Source organism: Tachysurus fulvidraco, chromosome 12 (genome assembly GCF_022655615.1).
Source record: "Tachysurus fulvidraco isolate hzauxx_2018 chromosome 12, HZAU_PFXX_2.0, whole genome shotgun sequence".
NCBI lineage: Eukaryota > Metazoa > Chordata > Actinopteri > Siluriformes > Bagridae > Tachysurus > Tachysurus fulvidraco.
In genome coordinates, this window is record NC_062529.1 from 3,432,472 (window position 1) to 3,456,238 (window position 23,767).

The 23,767-nt window shown below is 41.5% G+C and overlaps 1 protein-coding gene across 4 annotated transcripts in view; it reads left to right on the forward strand.

The window, feature by feature from the left end:
- The window catches only part of nid2a (nidogen 2a (osteonidogen)), a 41,061-nt gene that overhangs the window by 4,215 nt on the left and 13,079 nt on the right, over positions 1-23,767 (forward strand). For all 4 annotated transcript variants that reach the window (XM_027159938.2, XM_027159939.2, XM_047821707.1 and 1 more), the window contains exons 3-13: positions 1,690-1,931; positions 2,090-2,586; positions 3,345-3,494; positions 5,139-5,384; positions 6,876-7,076; positions 8,498-8,725; positions 13,417-13,563; positions 16,363-16,491; positions 18,833-18,958; positions 19,071-19,307; positions 20,573-20,809. In XM_027159938.2, the coding sequence (XP_027015739.2) occupies positions 1,690-1,931; positions 2,090-2,586; positions 3,345-3,494; positions 5,139-5,384; positions 6,876-7,076; positions 8,498-8,725; positions 13,417-13,563; positions 16,363-16,491; positions 18,833-18,958; positions 19,071-19,307; positions 20,573-20,809 (2,440 nt within the window). The remainder of the gene's footprint in view (positions 1-1,689; positions 1,932-2,089; positions 2,587-3,344; positions 3,495-5,138; positions 5,385-6,875; positions 7,077-8,497; positions 8,726-13,416; positions 13,564-16,362; positions 16,492-18,832; positions 18,959-19,070; positions 19,308-20,572; positions 20,810-23,767) is intronic.

Here is a 23,767-nt window from a genome sequence, read left to right on the forward strand (position 1 = left end):
AAACATTTGCTTTTGGTTATTTACTGGTTCAGATAACAGTCCAGCTCTTCGTCCTGGTATGTATACTGTATATCCAAAATACGGTGAAGACTTCAGAGAGTACATACACAGTACTGATGGTCTGAAGGACCGTACTATGTACCGGACGGACAGTAATAGCATTTAATCCTTAAACTTCTTTGCGTCCACCAATAAATCATTTTAAAGTATGTCAAGTGTGGTCATCTTTTGAGGCATAAACACATCTTCCTGAGCCGGCTGTCCTACCGTTCTAGGCTGACTCGGATATGTTTACGATTGCTGACACTGTTTGCTCGGCACTCGACAATAGATTACAATATAACTTCCTCGAGCCATGGGGGATGTTTAAAGAAAGCACATCCTCCTCTTAATTCAACGGGTGTCCGCTTTGCTGAGAGTAAGCTTTTTTTCGGATGCTTTTTTTCTTTAGGGGTGTGGGGGCGGCAAATCTAGACGGTCTCTTGTGTTTCCTTTCTGGACTCAGTGCTTTTTTATCGTAGCTGCAGTTTCCGGGCCCCCGAACGTCCGTCTCGAGTCTGTCGCAGATGCAAAGAGATGGAAGTGGGAAGCCATATGGAGGTGTTATTCCTTGAACAAATAAGCAGTGGAAGTGCAGATCAAGCCGCGTTGAGCTTTCTGTCTGCAAATTACGGTGCCGTGCCCTGTGGTATCATCTTAGGCATGTCTCTGTCTTGCCACAAGTGGGTGCCTAATTATTTACAATAACATCTTTAAACAATCTTGTTTATGGGTGTGTTCCTGCAGAGCTCGGAGGCAGTGTGGTCTTGTAATTAACAATTCAGGGCTGAGGGTTTTTTCTGGGGGATGGAGAGGTGTATGCTATGGAATTAGGTAGCCCGGGGCACATTCAAAGCCGTATGCAGCGGTTGTGGGGGGTCTTTTTCAAGTTCTTTTGTGATGGTGATAATGGAGGTGAAATACCAAAGAAGGTTGTGAGGTGTTTCACAGATCCCACACTAATGTGTGTGAGAGAACCGACGAAGAAGAAGGCGGAGGGGGGGCAAGGAGTCAAAGAGTGAATGTTGAATCCTTGTTAAAACAACACTTTTTTTTTGTTTTGTTATCTACTTGAAAATTAGCATAGCCACCAATCTGGAAGTAGTGGGTGGTCACTTCAAGCCGTCTGTGGCCACGGAGCAGGACGGAGCCATGTGTCTGATCTCAGAGAATTTAACAGCATGATCTTGAAAAAGACACACACACTGGCGAGGATGAGACAGCACTTCAAACAGAGGTCTAAAATGGTCTGTTAAGAGGGTGTGAAAAAAGCAGAGCAGAGGAAAAACGAGGACAGGAAACCAGAGGGGACATGTTTGCCAGGTTCCCAGACCAAATAAAATCAATGTTCCAAATGTGAACTTGGAGAAAAGACCACATAAGGGCCTAGTCCTGGCAGAAAGACTTAGCGGGATTGCTTTGAAACAATCGTAAAACAAGTAATAAAAGACATGAACGTTTACAGTCTGGATAAACTTTGTGGTACCCAATGAAACGTGTTGTTGTGTGAACTGTTCATTAGCTCATACATAAACGCAGAGCTTTTGTTTCTCAAGCAATGTCAGTTCAACCCCCGAGGATAAGATAAGGCACGGACGTTTACATTCGAAATACAGTCTGATGCCGATCTCCTTCCTAATGCTTTGGCAGGTTAACACGTTCCAAGCGGTGGTGGCTTATGACGAGGAGAACACCTATGCTCTGTTCCTCTACCCAGAAGATGGACTTCAGTTCTTTGGGACTCGTCCCAAAGAGATGTTCAATGTGGCGATCGAGCTTCCTGCGCGTGTCGGCTTCACCAGGGGAGAAGTCTCGTATCTGTTATTCGCACGGACCGAGGGGCCTTACTATAGCCTCACCACCAACGAGCAGTCTATCAAGAACTTGTACCAGTAAGCGATTCAAGCCTTAATTATAGCTTTATCTGAAGTAATGGATGTCTGAAGCTTTTTTCTGGTTTATATCGAGGAATTCGTTTGATTGATCTGAATATCATCTTTGTCCATCATTCATTTCTCTTTGCTAATGCTGTTTAATAATGTCCCTTCAGGACGAGCAACACCGGCGTGCCTGGAGTTTGGCTCTTCCACATCGGAAACGCACGACATTTCAACAACGTGATTCCAGCAGCAGTTTCAGGCCTTTTACCCGCCGCAGTCTCCCAGAAGCAAGCGCTCCAAACCACCCCCGCATACCCTCTAGGAGAATACGAGACAGACGACGAGTCTTTCGAGGACGAACAAGAATACAGATTCGATCGAGATTTCCCGAACACAGATGTCACAGAATTCCATCAGCCAGGCCACGATGTTTCTCGGACGAGCGGTCAGAACCAGGAAGCCGAATCAAATCCGTCCCCACTCGACCTCTACGAAGCGGAAGCCACTCTGAGCCCTGACCCTCAGACAGAACACACCGCTCCTACAAATGTTCCTCCGGAGGATCCTGTGTATCCGGCACCAGGGCACACTCTTCTGGAGGCGTATCCCATCCACCCTGAGGGTGCAGTGGTTAATGTGGAAGAAGATGTGAACTTTGACACTGGAGGTGAGGCTGAAACAGTGGGAAAAAAAAGGCTATGCTCTTCTTACACTTCTTTCTGTTATTTTTTTCAGATGTCTTGAAGCACTACAAGCACTCTTAAAATCTAACAGCTGTTCATCCTCCCCCTCAGTCACTCCCTCTCTTTTTCATTCTTTTAACTACAACCCAGAAAAAAGTAGAAAACAATAATAATAATAATAATAATAATAATAATAATAATAAGCAAGGCCTCTAGGTTAGGGTGCAACCTGTCACTCAGCTTTTAGATGCTCTCCTGAAGCTTCAGCATGGTAGATAGACGAAACAAGTCTTGCTCCATGTCCATGCCTGCTGTCCTTCCAAAACGAGTGAATGTGAGCTGTGACCGTGAACAACTGCAGCGAAACACACATCCAGATGTCTAGTATGACATGAGCCTTATATTTGGCCAGGGGCCAGAAGCTTCTCTCTAAATCACTGTTTGCAGCAGGAGCAGATGACAGGAGTGTTTCTCATCTCTCTTTCGGATGACAGATGTCTTCTGCTTAACAGCACTCGAGCGCAAGCAACATCTGTCTTCGTCGGCAGGTCATGGGACGTTAAATCGGTGCCAAGTAGAATTCCTCCTCCTAAACATATGATTATAGCTCCTTAGTAAGGTTCATGTGTGGAGGCTTATTTTATTCTTCATGCTTAAACATGATACTCTCGTTTCTGTCTCTCTCGATTGTTTCTCGATCGGTTTCACCTCGCTTTCTCTTTCTCTCTCTCTCTTTCTTTAGTGTTTCACTATTCCACTGAAAACAAGGAGACGTGCGATCGATTCCAGCAAACCTGTAACCAGGACGCTTACTGCGCCGATTACACGTCAGGCTACTGCTGCCACTGCCGTGCCGGTTTTTATGGAAATGGACGTCATTGCCTTCCTGACGGTGAGTTTTTAAACAGCAGTAGGGATTTAGTTAAAAAAAAAATTAATTGGATTTTTGGTTTGGGTTTTTCAGCCGATTAGTTTATTAGTAATTTGGGTTTTGGTTTAAAAAAAAAAAAAGCTAACTTGTTTTGGGTAAAGAAAGATGAGATCCCAAAGTCAAGTGATGTTTGGAGACAACGTGACTTGTGTTTGTCTGAATATCAAATTGGGTTTTGTTGTTTCGTAGGCAGATTCTTTTTTCTCAGTGACTTTTTCAGTGAGGCCATCCTTAAAAATATTTTGGTTTGCAGTAACAGTAAAAAAAAAAAGGGTCGGTAGGTAGGTCTATATATATTTTTTTCAAGTTTCAATGTGAAAAGAAAGTACAATTTTGGTGACGGTGATTACGTAGGTATGACTTTAAACAAATTAGCATATCGTGACGTCACTGACCGGGTCTTCAACCCGTGCCTTCGGGCGCATCATTGCAAACCTCATTTTGATGCAGGTTATATAGACTAGACAAAAGAAGGGATGGGAAAAGATCTGGGCACAGTTTTTCTAGAACTTCGTGCCAAATTAAAGCGGTGTCGAGCTGTTTTAATGAATTTTTTAGATATATTATGGCGCCCGAACCCGTATGACGTTGAACGGTGACCGTGAACGTTTTGTTTACTGCAGCCACAGCCATCATTACCGAGCGCGAACCGTCGACTCTGACAGTGAATGAGAGAATGAGACAAAGCGAACGCACAGGCCATAGTGTGACATCCGGTAACCAATAGTGTAAACATAGATGATGTCACAGGTTTTTATTTAAAATAAAGAAAGTAGCCTTCATTTGTATGTAAGCTTAGGCAATTTATATTTACAATACTTACTAAAATATAATTATTATTATTTTATTGCTTTTGTATTAGTTGTTTGAAGGCAAACAAGAATATTTTTAAGGATGGCCTGACAGATAGATCACAGCCATATTACACAATGTCACCTCGTCTCCAGTAGGTGCAAGAGGCTCTGAGCGTTTTTTTTTTTTTTGAGGTTTAATCCCAAATGAATCTAGTAAATTTTCAGAATGTAACTAAAACTTCCTTCGTTCTCATCCTCGCAACTCCATATTAAAGCTGTACCGAGGTTCTCTACTTCTGATGATCTTATACTGAAACCCAGTCAAGAAGTGTTTGGGCTTTGCTGAATGACATCTGTGCTGGGGAAATTCTGACTTGGCAGTGGGTTGTGTGTGTGTACAGAAGGATCTTTGTGCGCTCTTAGGGAGCGTGTGGGTTGATTGTGAAGAGCAAAAGCACATACAGACCAGTTTTGTCACCAAACACAAATCTGCCACTCTTTCTGGACGGAAACAGTTGTTCAGCACTCGTCACATTTTTATGTGTAGGAAACCATTTCTCATACCAAAGACTCTTTGGAGGTGAGAAAAATAAAATGAAATGAAATGAAATGAAATGATATATGATATGATATGAAATGATACAGACAAGTAACTAAGGGAAAATGTTAAAGATGTGGATGAAATATTCAGACAGTAATGCAGACATTCACATTTGTCACCTTTTCTAAAATATACTTAGTATGGTTCAATTTTAGTCTTTAATTAGCAATAACAGAATATTTTTTATCTTCTTCGTTATTTTTTTAACAGGTGCTCCTCAACGCGTGAATGGAAAGGTCAACGGGATAGTCTCAGTAGGTTTGACCCCAGTGGTATTGGACAATATCGACCTCCATGTTTACATCGTAGTGGGTGATGGTCGAGCGTACACCGCCATCAGCGAAGTCCCAGAGCCTTTGGGATGGGCACTAATGCCTGTCACGCCCATCGGCGGCCTTTTCGGGTGGCTCTTTGCTCTCAAGCTTCCCAACAGCCATAATGGCTTCAACGTTACTGGTAAGGATGTGTCAAAATTATGACATAGGTCAAATCGTTTGTCCGGACCATCACACCAACATGATGGCCTTCCACAATCAACGTTGAAATAATAGAATTATATGAGATGTCCTCCTTCAGTGCAACTAAGAGCAACATATTGATGACACATATCGATTTGGAAGTCTCACATCAAGTCAAGTCAAGTCAGGAAGCTTTTATTGTCATTTTAACCATATAGCTGTTGCGGGACACATGTGAAATGAGACAATGTTTCTCCAGGATCGTGGTGCTACATAAAACAATACCAGGGCTAAGGACTTGTAAGTAGTCTTAGCCACATAAAGTGCAACTGTGCAACCTGGTGCAAACAGTGCAGGACAAGACAGACAAGACAGTGCAGGACAATACAGACAAGACAGAGCAGGACAATACAGACAAGACAGACAAGACAGTGCAGGACAATACAAACAAGACAGAGCAGGACAATACAGACAAGACAGACAAGACACTGCAGGACAATACAAACAAGACAGTGCAGGACAATACAGACAAGACAGTGCAGGACAAAAGACAGTGCAGACAAAAGGTTACAAGACAATACATAAAATACAAAAAAGACAGTACATAAAAGACAGTAAACAAAAAACAGCGCCGACCGACCAGCGTCAATACTGTATGTAAATACTGTAAGTTCAGACAGACAATATTGCGTGCAGTAATACAAGTGTTACAAAATTGACCGTGTCCAAAGAAAGTCCAAAGAACTTATTACCAGTTGCATCTAATGCATCCAGTTGCTTCTGTCTTCATGAACATGGCACTTTGTCTGCCTGAAAGGAAAATTCATTTTAAAGAGTAGAATATTAGAGGAAAATATACGTCAGTGTCGTTTGAAAAAACTGTTCATGACTGCAGACAGAGATTTTGATATAACGTCTGTTTTTAAAAAAAAAGTTGTATGTTTTAGTTTTACAGGGTTTTATTTATAATGTTTTAACCTTGTAAAGTTGTAGGCCAATGCTGTGAGCTGTGCCGTTGCCTTAGAGGGTTGCCATATCGTTCCACCCCTAAGCACCAGTGAGGAAACCCTGCTGCTCATTGCCAGTTTTATTGTACTGTGTGTTTGTTTAACATTTGCTCTCCCGCTGGGAGACTCTTAAGGTTCCAAGCATTTTCTCTCTCACTAATATAAACTGAGTGCCTCACAGCTGCGGTTTCTCTTGAGACCTTCCTCCGGAGGGCTGATAGTCAAAGTTTGATTAAGACACGCTCTACTCTACCTCTCAGCTTAATTCAAGTCAGGTGGTTAAACAGCTGTGTGGGGAAAAAATAAGAATAAATAAATATCTGGCTCTGAAATCACTCAAGTTTTTATCACAAGGGTTGTGACCCTCACATGGGTCTGATTTAAAAGTTAAGTTAAAAAAAGGTTTTTATGTATTACTGATAAACATGACTGCTCTGCGAAGTGCTATAAACATCATCAACTCCTCCGGTCTCGTCCTTCAGGCGCTGAGTTTACACGCCACGCCGATGTGACGTTTTCCCCCGGGAACCAGCGGCTCACCATCGTTCAGATCGGCAGAGGATTGGACAGCCAGAACTACCTAAACGTTGAAACTCGTCTGCAGGGCAGTGTGCCGTTCATACCCCCCGGTGCCAGCATACAGATGGAGCCTTTTTCAGAGACGTACCAGTATTACCCATCATGTAAGATCTCCCAATTTCAATTATGCAGACATATTTGTGTAAAGTTGTCCTAGACTATAATACGGCATTGCAATTTTGATTTTTATTCAAGAACTGCACCTGTGTATTACTTATTTTTTACGTTTGTTGTCGCATTCATCTTTGTCAAACACCCAAATATGATTTGCTATAAATATGCTATAAATTAAATTAGCAGCTATAAAGTTATTTCCTGAGAATTCTTACTAGTTGTGGTGTAAAATGCAAAAAAGATAAACTGTTGCTTGAGAGTCCATTTGCATACTAGGACATGATTGGCTGTAATAGTTTATGATGCAATAACACTTGACTGTTTAACACTGTTGAATTTCATCTTTCAGTATAATGTTTTTATTATGTCGCTTTGTAGAAGCCAAAATTCTGTTTTCCTATTTAAGCTTAGACAACAATTTATCAAGAGTAACTCCTCCTCCTAGAGCTTTCGAGCCACATGAACCAAATTCGGATATGTTGTAGAACCTGGTTTGCTGCTGTTACTTTTCTAATCGATCCGAGTACCGGTACTTCCGGTACCGGGTCTCAAAATGGCCTTTTTTCCCATAGACTCCCATTATAATATTTGGAGGTTTATAACTCGACAAGCTTTCGAAATATCCTCACCAAACTCGGCCAGCTCCTTTAGGGTGATACTCTGAACGAAGGTTTAAATTGGTGTACCTACTGGCCTTTCGGCTGTGCCGCAGCCCCGCCCCAAAATATGCTAAATCCATAAACGTTTTACAACATGGACATGTGACATATCAAAACGGTCAGAACAATGAGGGGAACTTCCTCACGGGTATTCTGATGACGTCACGTGACGTCACGTGAAAATAATACATTTGCACAACATGGGCATGTGACATATCAAAACACTCAGCCCGTGGAGGGGAATTTCGTCACAGGTTTTTAGATGACGTCACATGCTCGTCTCCACTTGCCTCCAAATGTTTTGGCACCCTAGCACTCCACTAGATTTCACAAGTTTTATGTCCACTTGCCTCCAAAAGTAACACTGACCCTTATGTCCACTTGCCTCCAAAAAGCACCGGCCTTTGCGAATGCTTGCCTCGTCAAAGCCAACATCAAAGTTTGTTGCGACGAACTTTACAAATCTAGTTTTTTGATGCTTTTTTTTAACGTCTTTAAATTTGTGAAGTCCTTGGTTACTGGAGCCAGGGATCAAGGAGTCAGAGGAGTTTACTTAAATAGAAAAAATAAAAACCCTCCCACCTCTCATTCTGACGAGCCCAAACTGTTTTTCATGCAGACGTCTAGCTAACGGATGGGATTAAAGTTCAGTCCTGGTTCTTTCATCAGGTCATCATTGGTCACGTAGAGGAAGTGCACTTTTGGGTTAACTTTTGGGTGACCACAGATTAATCTCTGGTTTGTTTCTGTAGTGATCACATCCAACTCGGTACGGGAGTTTACCATAGTGTCCGCATCGAGCGGAGCGGAAAAATTCATCTACCATCTGAGACAGAACATCACGTACAGGGACTGCAGGCACACGCAGCATCCCGGAGCTGAGACGCTGCAGCTCAATGTCGAGCGAGTCTTTGCTATGTACGTCAAAGAAGAGCGCGTTCTCAGATACGCCATCACCAACAAGATCGGCCACGTTGGAGGTAAGCTTGTGAAAAACGCTCCTGTTATGGCCTCGTCCTAATCCTAATTCTCGTTCTAAATAGTATCCTAGTCAAGCTATATTAAAATGAGCATCCCAAAGATACCTGGAGGGTCTATTATTTATGGTAGATTTTCATACACCTTGTGTGATGGAGCTGGAGTTGTGTGACGGTTTGCTTCATCGACTTTTTGACATTTAAAGTAAACCAAGGAAATAGTCAATAAAAATATATCGGGATACCGCATAGGATCTAAGCAAAAATGTTTTTATTATCACTTATTTTATTATTGATATGTTTTTATTTCAATTATGTTACTCAGTATTAAGAAACAGCAAAATATATATTAAAAGATGATCAATCTAGCTACGGTCAGAATCGGTCACCTTCCTGTAACATACACCGACACACGAAATATAAGAAAGCATATAGATAGTTCACCAAAAGTGTGTGGAAATGTTTATTTTAATTATACCCTGGATATCATCCTGCATATATTGTGTTGGGTAGGAAGCCAGTTTAACAAATCAGTGTGTTGTGTAGCTGCCTGCTGTGTGTTGAAATGGACAGAAATCTGATTAGCTGCTTTGAGAAACAAATAAGATGTGATTTTCGTCCCTTTCGTTGCCAAATGCAAGTCAAACACACACAAAAATACACGCCGGAAACCAGAGTTTTCCTTTGTTCTTTTCAATCGTCTTAGCTCATAATACACTTGGACCTCTAGTTCCCTGATCTAGATTTAGATCTGATGTCTGGGAGAGGTTCAGTGGTGAAGGGGGTAGCGTTTCCGCCTCACTCCAGGATTTCAGGTTCGATCCCGAGCTCAGGTTGCTGTCTGTGAGGCGTTTCTGTTCATGTTCTACCAGCATGTGTAGGTTTGCTTTGAGACTCCTAAAAACATTCCGGGAGATGAATTGCCTAAGCTGAATTTTTCCTAGGACTGAATAAGGGTGTGTGTGTGTGTGTGTGTGTGTGAATGGCCTTCTGTACATGGTGTATTCTTTCCTCACTCCTTAACTAATGAGTGACACCAGATATCTTATATACATATCTATGATCAAAATTATACATGAAGTCAAGTTCTGTAGGTTTCTCAAGCACAAAGCTCTTCTAAGTCATTTTTAAGCCGGACTCCTTCCCTCTGTCCTTCAGCGTGTCCTTATATCTGAAATGGTTCCTTTATTAACTCGCTGACAGAAGCCAAAGGGAGGAATCCTCGTGTCTTGAATGCATGGGGGAGTTGGCGTGAGTTTCTCTTGTGGCCAGGGTTCGCAGCCCTGAGCCACCGGACACAGCCGGGTAACTCCCGATACGGTGCTGGGAATCGGGGTGCTGTAAAACATAAAGGTTTTTAATGGGTCTTTGTGTGTGGTGTGAACTAGCTATCTCTCCGCAAGCACCCTCTTGTAATAAATCAACCCTAGCTTGAAACCTCACGCCCTTATACGGCTATAACTTTGTGTAGTGAAACGGTCTTATTAGGACATCTCTGATCCTGTGGGGTTTTTTGTGTTGTATGTTAAACATCATATGTTCATGGCTTAAGAAAGACTTAATTAGAGTGATAGAAATAGTTGACAGTAGTTCCTGCTACAAGGCGTATAAGGTTTATTAATACGCAAATTCTAATACGGTATCAGATTATAGATTTGTATGAAGGAGGAACCAGTTTTGTTTATCTTTTAGAGGACAGGTGAGGACAGATAAAAGATTGGACAGCTCATTTTTTTGTCATTCCACTTCCTACGATTTTATCGGTCATGTTGTGTGTTTGGCTCAACGCCAAGTGAAGCCAGATGTTTCACAACTTCTTACATACTTAATGAGATGAGTAGAGTGACGGATTCAAGCAGATGCCCATGTTGCATTGCCGTTCTCAGCACAAACATATATCCAAGAAGATTTTCCTTCTACATTCTTTAGATAACATGATGAAGCCAACACCATGCAAAAAAAGTGAAAAAAGCGTCGGTAGGATTTCGCTAGGAGAGGAGGAGCTGCTCCAGCTGCCGAGAGATGCTTGCACATGATTGCCAGAGCTTTCAGAACATTATTATTATGCTGCCAGCTTGGAAACATTGACAGATTTACAGACTTGGACGAATAATTGTGTAGTGATATCATGGGAGTAGAGAAATACCCAGATTCAGAGCCTGGCATCCTTCATCGGCTTCAGTGTCGGTCTGAAAACGCAGCTGATGCTGTCTGTCTTAACAAGGCTAGACTTAAACACAATAATTACAGCAACAGCCTGATGTTTATCAGATAAGTCATACATGAGTGTGCTTGGTCCTACGGCGAACTCGTGTTCAGTGGTACTCATTCATCAGACCTATATCTTACCTCAGAGTATTGCATTGTGCGTGTGAGTGATTTTGAGTTGCTGAGAAGAAGTAGCCACTGTTGGTGAAATGTTGTGTCATTTCTTCCAAGAGGCCAGTTCTGTCTTTTCAGTGGAAAATAGCTAGTGCAATTTTCTTAATTATTTGCACATCTGAACTTAAATAATGTAACATTACAAGAGACAAAATAATAGACAGAAAATGTTTCTCATAGAAATAAGGAGTCTTTTTTAATTTCACCACAAGTTAACAAGTTGGGGGGCACAGTGGCTTAGTGGTTGGCACGTTTGTCTCACACCTCCAGGGTTGGGGGTTCGGTTCCCACCTCCGCCTTGTGTGTGTGGAGTTTGCATGTTCTCCCCTTGCCTCGGGGGTTTCCTCCGGGTACTCCGGTTTCCTACCCCGGTCCAAAGACATGCATGGTAGGTTGATTGGCATCTCTGGAAAAGTGTCCTTAGTGTGTGAGTGAATGAGAGTGTGTGTGTGTGTGCCCTGTGATGGGTTGGCACTCCGTCCAGGGTGTATCCTGCCTTGATGCCCGATGACGCCTGAGATAGGCACAGGCTCCCCGTGACCCGAGAAGTTCAGATAAACGGTAGAAAATGAATGAATGAATGAATGAATAGTCACATGTTTAAAATATACTATAAATTAACAGTGGTGATTAGGGCCGATCAGTGGTAGGTCTTTGGAAACAATGGTGATTAGTGATTTGTCACTGGAAACAATGGTAGTTAATGATTGGTCATTGGGAAGATTGGTGAGTAGGGATGGGTCATTAGGAACAAAGATGTATAGTGATTGTTAATTGGGAACAAGGGTGATTAGTAATATTCGGGAACGATAGTGATCACTGCTTAGACATTTAAATCAACGGATCAATGGATAGTTAATGTTTTAGGAACAATGGCGATCCGTGAAAGGCAACTGGGAACAATAGTGATTGGTGACTGGGAACAAGTGTGATGGGTCACTGAGAACAATAGTATTTAGTGATTGGTCTTGGAGAGCAATGGTGATTAGTGATTGCTTACTGGGAAAAACAGTAATTAGTGACTGGTGATTGGAAACAAGGGTGACCAGTGAACAGTCATTGGGAACAATGGTTATTAGTGATTGGTCACTGGGAACCAGTGTGATCAGGGATTGGTCATTGGGGGAAAAAAGTGATTGTTGTTGGTATTAAACTGCACCTCATACACTTACAAAGAGTAAATAACCACAGCTTTTTAATCCTTTAGTCTATCCAGGTCTCTACATCTGTACTCTACGCTAATACCACTAAACACATCATGTTCGTTTTGTAGAACGCTAAATAGATGAGCCTAATCTCAGCTGTAACTCATCTGTGTTTAATAGCTGATTTGTGCTCTGGAACTTTGAGTCCAAATGCCTGGCTGTGATAACGCTTTAGCACACTTTATTTTCTAACCTCACACAGGAATCATGAGTATACAGCACCACCCAAAAAAATCCCCAGAATTGCTAAACACATCACAAATACTGCAATACAAAATGTTTCATTTCTTTCCTTTACATTTAATTCACAATTCATTATATGGTAATTGTTAGTTGGTAGTAAGTGCAATCCTAATGAATCCATCCCCATCACACATGGAAATGTGTACGAAAGGGTTTTTCCACCTGGCGTTTTAACGTCATTTATCCCCCTAAAAGCCCTAAGCTCTGTCTCGTCCCTTTAATTAAGACCGAGTTAAAAAGACCCGAGGATACCACCTCCTCATTAGCAAATGCTCGTCTTCTGTTTTTTCTCTCTCTGCTTTTCTCTGTCCCCTGTGGAGTCGCTTTGAAAACAGACTGTCTCAGTCTCTCACTTCAAACAAAAGTCTTCCTGTCTGCCTTTGATAATTGTCCAAATTGGTCTCTGGCCTTGGGTGAGGAAATCAAGCTGGTTTTAATGTCTGCCAGGGTTTCAGCCCACGACACTGCGTCGTTTTAGCGACCGCAACACAAGAGCGTCTTGTCGTTTTTAAGAAAGGTCTGCGTTTAGAGTTCAGACTTAGAGTTTTTGTTAACTTTTGGTCTATTAGATTATTTTAAAGTGTTGCACTTTTTGGGTCAAGTACTTTGACCCTCAGTGTTATTTAGGGAGAGTGTGAAGGAGACAAGCTGTAGGAGCTGTAAACTAACACCTTCGCGTGCACCGTCACATAATCCATTATATTATAATCGTTGATCCGGTGTCAAGCAAAAAAAAAAATCTATATTTCATTTTGTCATTTGCTTTTTGAAAACAGCTTTCTTAAATCCTGCTGCAAAGCCGAAAATGTTTTCCCAATGAAAACAGGATTAGCATTTCATTTCATAGACTTCCTGTCTGTACAGGTTACGTCCCGGACCCTGTGAAGGTGAACCCCTGCTACTTAGGAAGCCATGATTGTGACACCACAGCACAGTGTGTCCCAGGAGAAGGACAACACTTTACCTGTGTGTGTGCTACTGGATACACCGGAGATGGACGCAATTGCTATGGTAAGGGGTAGTACAGATATATTGATAATGGTAGAATAATTAGTATTTGTCTGTGTATCTGTCTTTCTTTCTATCTATCTATCTATCTATCTATCTATCTATCTATCTATCTATCTATCTATCTATCTATCTATCTATCTATCTATCTATCTGTTTGAATGTCTGTTTGTTTGTCATCCCACCCACCCACCCATCCATCAGTCCAGTCATCCATTAATCTACAAGCTTTAAAGTAGGACGCCTACTTAATAGCTTCTCTTTTTGTTTGCTCTGTTCAAGCAGCTAAAGCTAAGTTATCCAGCTAGCTTTAGTCATGTTAATGTTCATGATATATTGGTCTGTGTGATGTCACGTCGACAAAAGGTTTTCGAACAGGAAATCCAATTCGACTGCTGTCTTTTATTTCCTAGTCGGATTTTGAGAGTTACAAGCTACAATGTTCAAGCTTTCGTAATGAAGTGCAGCATAAATCCACTCCTGGGTGGCTGAGCCAAAGTTTTGACATTCTGTTTACGCTGCGAAGTATCTGGAACGATTTATCGGCGTTTGCCCTGTCTATCCAGGCTCATCCTTAATTCCTCTCCGGAGGACCGCATATGCCTTATATTAACATTGCAGACCATTTAGAAGATAGTTCATTACCAGTGTTGCTTCAATGGCCACGCTGAGAAGAAGCAGATCCAGTGTGCGTATTTTCCTCAGTTCCAGAGTTTTTTCAGTTCCACCAATGATTAAGTAATCAAAGGCAGACATCTTTGCTGGCTCCAGGAATGTTAGTATTGATACAAGAATTTATTAATAAAAACAGTTCACCAACCAGTGGAAGTAATTGGAGAACAGCGTTAACTCTTGACTTACTGGTATAAATCCATAAGAAACTTTAGGTGGGAGAATCAGGCATATTAGACAATGTGTGGAAATGGTGGACATGTAAATATTTTGTGTTGTAGTGCAACTCTCTCTTCCTCACAAGAGGAGGAAGAGGGTGTTCTCTCCACAGCTGTTGACTTGCAAGTAGGGGGTGAGTTGTTGGAGCAATGAGCTTGTTTGAAGAGGAGTGAAAACCAGGGCTTCACACATCCCTTCTGAAAACAGTGTCATGGTGTCCTGAACACATCTGTCTCCTTTATCTGTCTAACACCTTATACCATCTGCTCCCTCTTTCACCAAAGGAGGTAGAGCTGATATCCACCTAATAAAGGCTCCTAAACCTGCTTTTACAATGATTATACCTTGTTACATTGTACAACAGGATCATCATAAAAATTCTGTAACAGAACGTGCCGACGTGTTCTTTATGTCTGATGCGTTATGTGAGACTTACGTGATCATCACAATACTTACAGAATGTGGGGTCACATAAACAAACAATAATCTGCCATAATAGTGGTAATGTTATGTCTAGAAAAAAGGTTTAAAAGAAGTGGAGCTTGTAGTCGTTCATGACTAGATAAAAGAGGACATTCAAAGAAACATTCTCCCTGTTCACTGGGGTTAAGTTACAGTGAAGACCTAGTATTATTCAGCTACGGTGCTAATAATAATGTTTGACAAAGATAAAGAAACAGATGTTTGTGTGTGTTTTCGGTGTTTGCGGAAGAGTGTAATTTCACCACCTGCTACAGCTCCATAACACTCCTCAGATGGATTGAAGTATCAGGCCGTGAGAGAGCGCGAGAAGATTAATACATAGAACAGATGAAAAAAGAGTGTGAGACGTGGGGGGGGGCTTACACATAGAGGTATTAGGAGTGATTAAAACCAGGCCTCCTCGGTCAGCTCCGACTTGTTCCCACACATTCCCACAGAGCCGTGGTTCTCCTCTGGCCTCCTTCATTCGTCAGACACGACACGCCGTGGTTTCTCTCCACCACCAGATTGACAGAAGACATGCACATACCAGGACTGAAGGTGGATCAGAGTACAAAAAAGTGCACTCTTGATAAAAAACTGCAGGAACCAAAAAAACAAGTGGAGGTTTACTGATTGTGTCTCTCTTGTGAACAAAGTTGTAGTGTTTTAATTTGCACCCATCATGCTTATTTATTAAGCTTGGACGTCACTTTTGTGCAGAAATAATAAGCCACAAGAGCATGTGTTGGGGGCACGGTGGCTGGTGGTTAGCACGTTCGCCTCACACTTCCAGGGTCGGGGTTCGATTCCCACCTCCGCCTTGTGTGTGTGGAGTTTGCATGTTCTCCCCGTGCCTCGGGGGTTTCCTCCGGGTACTCCGGTTTCCTCCCCGTTCCAAAGACATGCATGGTAGGTTGATTGGCATCTCTGGAAAATTGCCTGTAGTGTGAGATTGCGTGAGTGAATGAGAGTGTGTGTGTGCCCTGCGATGGGTTGGCACTCCGTCCAGGGTGTATCCTGCCTCGATGCCTGATGACGCCTGAGATAGGCACAGGCTCCCCGTGACCCGAGGTAGTTCGGATAAGCGGTAGGAAATGAGTGAGAGAGCATGTCTATACAAACTATAAAAACATACTGCAACATATCATCCAAATCTTTCTCTAACTGAATCGAATCCATTATTCTTTGTAGATCATCCACAACTTGCGTAAGTAATGGTGCTAGCTTCTGTTATTTTGTGTCTTAATGGACTTATTGAATAAAGGCCAGGTCTACAACCAGTATACAGTATACAAAAAAATATAGGTGAAGTGAGCTCTTCTAAAATAGTGGTTATTTTTTATTGTTAGTTTAATTGATCTGTTACTGAGAATTCATTTCCAAAAGTGCTTTATTGGACTACACACACTTTCTGTCTCTTATTATTCTCTTTTCTTTCTCTTTTAGATGTGGATGAGTGTACAGAAGGTCTGAGCTCCTGTGGTAGACATGCTGAGTGTGTGAATCTGCCTGGAAGTCACAGCTGCAAGTGCCAGAGTGGTTTTGAATACGGACATGACAGTCGCACATGTATAGGTAACACACACCTCGATATAAACCGATTCTGCGGACAAGTTGGTTTCTAGTACTAAATGAACCAGCTGTATAGCTTTTGCATTTGGCTCCAAATTCGACCCAACGAAATTAAAGGCAGGGTCTCCGATTTTTGAAAGCCAATGTCGACATTTGAAATCACCAAAACAAACACGCCCCTAACCCAAATGGGTCATACCCCTGTATTGGTAGCTCCGCCCACACATACATACGTAACCCAGGCAATTAATGGAAAGAAATGTGTCTTTATCATAGCTGAAGGGAAGAACAATACGATTGCAGATAAACAAACAAGCAAAAATGACACACAAGCATAATCATGTAAAGGACAAAGGCATATATTAGTTTTGTGTAACAAAGCAAAACCAACGTTACTCACCTATCAAGAAGGAAAAAAGTGCCTCGGCATCTTAAGTAAAGTTGAATTTCCCGTCAATATCTCCTGAGCTGAACGCTGTTACTACACATAACGCGGTTGTAGCTGCCTCTCTACATTACTACGATATCTAAGAGGTGTTATTTGTGTAGTAACAGCGTTTAGCTCAGGAGTTATTGACTCGGGAAACTCCAACCTGTGAATGTGGCCAACTTCCTGTTCCTTCAGTTCTCTCCAGCGCTGGAAAGCTGATCCTATATTAACATGTCCTACTTCTTGCCTTATCGTAAGTCTTTCTTCTCTTTCTTTCTTTGTTTTTATCCTCCATGTCGATGTTAAAACCGCTTTCTGCTAATGTCACACATGCGCACTGAACACTCTCTCTGCCCATATTGACAAGACCCGCCCCTTTCTGCTCATTGGCTACACGTTTGTTTTGATTTTTATTTAGATTTTTGTTTATTATTCGGCCCGACTCAGTTTTCTGAAGCATTTCTCAAAAATCGGAGACCCTGCCTTTAACGGCTGGAACACTTGAACCTCTATTAGGAAACAATGAGGAAAAGTGTGTATTAGATTCATTAGATTGGTTGACTATTGTGTACTGGCTAAGATAAAACTCATTAAGATTTAAGTGTTTCCATTTTTTCCATTTTTCATCTGATAAACATGGAAACACTTAAATCTTAATGAGTTTTATCTTAGCCAGTACACAATAGTCAACCAATCAAAGGCAAATGAATCGAATGTGTTAAGCACTTACAGGCCATCATGTCTGTCATGTTAGACATTACAGTGAGGTAAACACGCAGCTCACTAATGATATCGCTTATAATGAAAAACCAATGAGTTTTAATTGCCTAAATACGTAAGGCAGGTTTTTATTTTTTTACACACATATGTGTAAAGTCCTAGTTATCCTCTAGGTTCCTGTACATCCACCTGGGATATATGAGTAAGTGATAGTACAAGTTTGTTGGACTAATAGATGTGTCAGCATCACACATGTTAAAGTCAGTGTGAGGTGTGTGTTCTCAGAAAAGGGTTAGTGTGTTACAGATGTTCTGTGTATATTCACACACTCATTCTCTGGACAAGAGCCCAAAGCTGAGCAACAGCGAACGGAGGTCTGTAGGTGAAAGGGATCGAGGTGTAGCTTGAGGCAAGGGGACCAGAAAAAGGGGGAAGGGTACTTTTGAAACAATGGTCTAATGTGCTGGTTCTGGGGAATGTGTGTAGGAGAATCCCGGTGGAAAAATATGTCAGCTCTTGCCTGGAACCTTTCCTCAGACAAAGCTTCATTTTAATTAATTTGTTTTGTAATGAAATTGCAAGTACATATTTTAACCTCCTTTCATCCACAAGCCGGTCTGTTTTATCTTACCGCTTCTCTACATTCCCACAATGCTGGTGATATGGTAAAAACGGCGATTTACCCTCTAACTAAAGCCACTGATGCCCCCCTATCGTATACCTGGCTGAGCTGAATTCTTCTGTAACTCAGAGCATCTGTGTTACATTGCAACAAATACTTATTATTCTCTCTAAATAACGCATTCCATACTGGGCTATTCACCAAGAAATCAATTCTAGGCAAAACAGCCAAAAACCGACATTTCTACTCCCCTACTTTGTCTTTTTCTCGTTCCGCATGTTCATCATCTAATATTTAAATATGCGACTTGTAATAGATATTGTAAAATAGAAATACCATAAAGACTTATTCAGGTATTCTTGGTAATGTTCACACATGTAATTTCCAGATAATTTCCCAGGGATAACCGGACAGATCCTAATCAAACGCTTGGATTCAAATTCGTATTTAACCATTCCTGATTGATTTACACTGTATTCGTATAGAAAAGTGCATGCGTGAAAGGTGTCAGTTAGACGAGTGTATAAATGTTATAGCTTGCATACGAGGTGTGTTTTACTTTCTGAAAGCAGATGTTGATGAGTGCCAAAGACATCCGTGCCACCCTCATGCTTCCTGCACCAACGCTGTGGGCTCCTTCCATTGCCGATGCCAGCCTGGATTCCACGGGGATGGCTTCCAGTGTCACCGTCAGCAGAGTTCGTGCTTAAAAGTCTATTACTTTTGACGATTTTTCAACATTCCAGCTATGAGATTTCCTAGGTGTCTAGAACTAGCTTATATCCTTATTTTTCTTCTCACCCTACTCAGTTGATGAAGAGCGTCCCAAGACGCAGTGTGAGCACCACAGAGACAGCGCACAGAGTGGAGTGGACGGTTTTCCTTTGGTGGGAGCGTATGTCCCTCAGTGTGACGAGCAGGGTCACTACAGGTCTCAACAGTGCCATGCCTCTTCAGGTTACTGCTGGTGTGTGGACAGTAGAGGGCAGGAGAGAGCAGGAACCCGAACCCCACCTGGTACACCAGCTCACAACTGTGACACTCCAGGTAAACGTCTTGATACATGACTCCTTCTCCTGGAATCATACACTATAGAGTATACTCTTTCTCTATAAGTATCTTTGCAACAGGTTTTACCTCTTATATCTTTAGAAACATGTCATTCATTCATTCATTCGTTCATTTTCTACCGCTTATCCGAACTACCTCGGGTCACGGGGAGCCTGTGCCTATCTCAGGCGTCATCGGGCATCGAGGCAGGTTACACCCTGGACGGAGTGCCAACCCATCGCAGGGCACACACACACTCTCATTCACTCACACACTCACACACTACGGACAATTTTCCAGAGATTCCAATCAACCTACCATGCATGTCTTTGGACTGGGGGAGGAAACCGGGAGGCACGGGGAGAACATGCAAACTCCACACACACAAGGCGTAGGCGGGAATCGAACCCCCCCCCATTGAGGAGCCTTTGACGGGCCAAGGATCGAACCTTCAGGTGTATCATTGTATGTCATTACATAGATTTATTAAACCTCTAAATGAAGAACATCTTTAAAGATTTATCAAACCCCAGTTCTGTTACACATTCCCTTTAAACCTCTGTTGACACTTTTCCGTCAAGATACAAGGAAGACTCTTCTCTGTTTTGGGATGCAAGTGGTGGAATGGACTTCCTTTGGATGTCTGAACAGCCGAGTCACTGGCTGTCTGAAGACTTTCCTCTTCACTAAGCACTTAGGACCACTCATTTAACTTGGCTTGTTAGTTTCTTTTGCTTTATTCACACATTGTCTTCACTCTCTTTTAACGGTAAAAGAGAATACTTAGTATACGTATATGTAACTTACAGTACATGTACATTAGCAGGAAGGTGTTTTTTTACATAGAGATACAAAGTACCTCTGTACATGTAAAAGCAAATGTAAATATTATTACCAGTAAATTCGATAAAGTGGTTTTTAGATATCCCTGTTTACGTGACTCTCGAAACAAACCCACAAGTTGTTGCTTTTTTGATGAATCACCACCGTGATAAGATTATCCGTCTCACAGGAGCGGTAATTGCTCCGTTTAGTGGAACGGGCTACAGCTACGACTTCCAGATGTTTAAACTCTGTAGGTCCTAATTAAATGTAGACGGGGAGGTCGAAACAGCCGTCATGTAGCTGCCAGAATGTGACGAGATCCACATCGCCGGCAGAAATCAAGCGTCTTCTACAGCATGCTTACTTTTGCCTTTTGGCCTTTTGACTTACTTAAGTAATTGTTCTTGAGTCTGTGTCTTTCTTCTTATTTTATTCAGTTGATGAAGTGCATCCCAAGACTCGGTGTGAGCACCACAGAGACAGTGCACAAAGAGGAGTGGAAGGTGTACCTGTGCTGGGAGCGTACGTCCCACAGTGTGACGAGGAGGGTCACTACAGGTCTCAACAGTGCCATGTTTCTACAGGACACTGCTGGTGTGTGGACAATGAGGGGCGGGAGAGAGCAGGAACCCGCACCCCACCTGGGTCACAACCTACCAATTGTGATGCTCCAGGTAAAAAAAAATTCATGTTTTGATGCATTGAATTATTTCCGGGTTGTTTGTGCCCCCGTCCATTTGCCAGTCACTCCACGATAACAGCATAGGCACATTAATATAAAATGTCTTAGGTGTCCTGTTATAGAAAACACTATCTGACCAATCAGAACAAAGAATTCCACAGCACTTAAAAATATTCTTGTTTGCCGTAACCCGACCGGCCCTGTCAATTTAGGACCGACTAATTTTTTTTTACTCTTCAAACAATAATACAAAAGCAATAAAATGATAATAATTATATTTTAGTAAGTATTGCAAATATATAAATTGCCTAGGCCTACATACAAATGAAGGCTACGTTCTTTCTTTTAAATAAAAACCCGTGACATCATCTATGTTTACACTATTGGTTAACGGATGTCACACTATTGGTTAACGGATGTCAGACTATGGCCTGTGCGTTCGCTTCGTCTCATTCTCTCATTCACTGTCAGAGTCAATGGTTCGCGCTCGGTAATGATGGCTGTAGCTGCAGGAAACAAAATGTTTGCAGTCACCGTTCAACGTCATACATATTAAAAAATATTTTTAAGCATGGCCCTGTGGTTTAAAAAGCGCTATCCATTTCATTGTTATGCTTCATCTCCTGTTATATTGGTTGCACCAATCTGAGACATACTGTAAGCCTGAAAGCTAATTTTCCAGTTAGACTCCTCTAATTTGAGCAATTGCCTCATGTGTGGATTCTAAGTGTAAAATTGAGGACATCCTTTTCAAACAGTCAGTCTTTAGCTCTTGGCTAACCATCAGCAGTATTTTGTAGCGCACTCTTATATTCTCATTTCCTAATTAGCCATTTGAGTAATTGCTTTAATAAAGTATAGACCTGATGAAAAGATTGGTCCCTGTGCTCTGTTTTTTGGAGATTATATGGTAGAAGATGAAGACACTTAGTAACTTAGTCATGCTTGGCAGGTCTCTGTGTACTTTTCTCACCACAGTCAGAAATACCTTCTTATTTTAGCTTTCCACATTCACAACCACAGCCAAAAAAAGTAGGATTGGAGACATTTTATGCAAAGGATTTATATGCTTTTAGAGCTCAGTTCAATTAATGTCCAAATCTTTGATTGAACAGTTTAAACAAAGCACAAATTTGTCTTCGGCACTGAATTTTGTGAACTTTTCTAGCGTGTACTTTCACAACAGTAACAGTATCTATGCCGTAAATAATAAACGCTGAAATAGTTTTCCAGCGGGAGATGTTTCAGACATTTCTGACTTATAATAGTTTTAGCTATTTTGTGTTTATGTGCGTTATAATTGAGCAATCAAAAAAAAAAATTTTGGTTTTTTTTTTTTAAATAAACGAGAGACTTGAATTGTTTCTGCATAGTCATGCCAATAGAAGTAAAACATCACCATAAAAAGGAGCCCCATGAGAAACCTTACAGCATCTACCAACAATGTGCTAAGCAATCACTAACACCATGTATGGCTATCTTTACCCTAGAGAGAAACAGCTCTAAGATTAGCGTTAAATAAACTTAGTGATAGGGTCTATCAGGTGTCCCACACTGTCTCATCATCGTGCTCTTCTGCACCATGTACAGAGGACGTTGAAACTCTACAGTAGCATAACAAAACTCAAGATATTCTTTGCCTGAACAATATCTGAACTATACATTCTTTGAATTTCAATGATATCCACCATCCCTCAACACCTTGGTGTTGTACAGCGGTACAGATATCAGAAGTTCAGTCTGTACAATGTACAAGATACACATTTATCTGGTGTTCTCCAACCGGGCTGTATCGAATTCTACAGAAAGCCCAACAAGACTGGTGGTGTGTCAGTTAGAATTATTATTGTGGATCGTCCTTGATACGAGCGCATTCATGATTTGTTCATCTATAAATCACTGTTCACTCGTCATCCAAATAGAAAAGGCTTCCCCGTACCAACAACTATGCATTTTCTTTGTTAAATAACAATCTCATTCGCTATGAAAAATTGTGAAGCATTCACTGTACAAGTCCACGCAAATGGGATGTTACTATGGAAACAAGCTACAACGATAATGAGAATTCAACAGCACTGTACTGTAGTCCATATAGTAGACTTGCGAAGCCTCTTAGATAAACTAAGTAAAAATAGCAACTTAGTCATGCAAGAACATCAGAACAAGAGTAAAAAGAACAGCGTTGTTCCATGTTTCTAAGAAACCCTGGGGGATTCTCAACAAACATCACATTCCTGTGTGTTTTCAGACACAGTAGTACACTATGGCAAAATATGCTAAAATCATACACAAAAGACAAATGAAACAACATGATATAAGCAGTCCATACACATTACAATGAACGTTTCATAGCGTACTGAATTAGTTAGAGCATTGTGTGCGTCATCCGATTCCTTATATCATATCTCACGCAGTATATCTCATCGTAAAGGATTGCTTAGGGACATACACAAGACATACACTCTTCATTATGCTAGTGCATCACATGTGCAGAACATCCATCGCTTCTTTGTAGGTCCTTTTTTTAGCCTTTGGTGCAGGGGGAACAGGCCAGAGGTTACAGAGGGTGGAATTATTCCATATGTTTGACTCAAATTACTGTCATACTGGGATGAGATCCATCAAACTCAAAGAAGCACAGATCTTTCCCACAACATGGACTGTTTTGGCGAGACCAGGAAACTTTGGCTACAAATGAATCAGAATTATTGTCTGGTTTTGCAGTTTTTTCGATTTTAGATGATTCAGAGCTATGACAGAGAGCAAAGCTTGAAATATTAACAGGGTGTAGTCTAACCTTCAGTATAGTGTCTGAATTATCTGAAGTCCTGCACTGAGTATTGCACTCATGATGGAGCATTGCAGTCTCTGTGAGTGTAGTCCTGACCAGTTTTAGGCTTATGGTAGAAAGGTTCTCATAACAGACACACGATCTCCTTTCCTAAAGCTG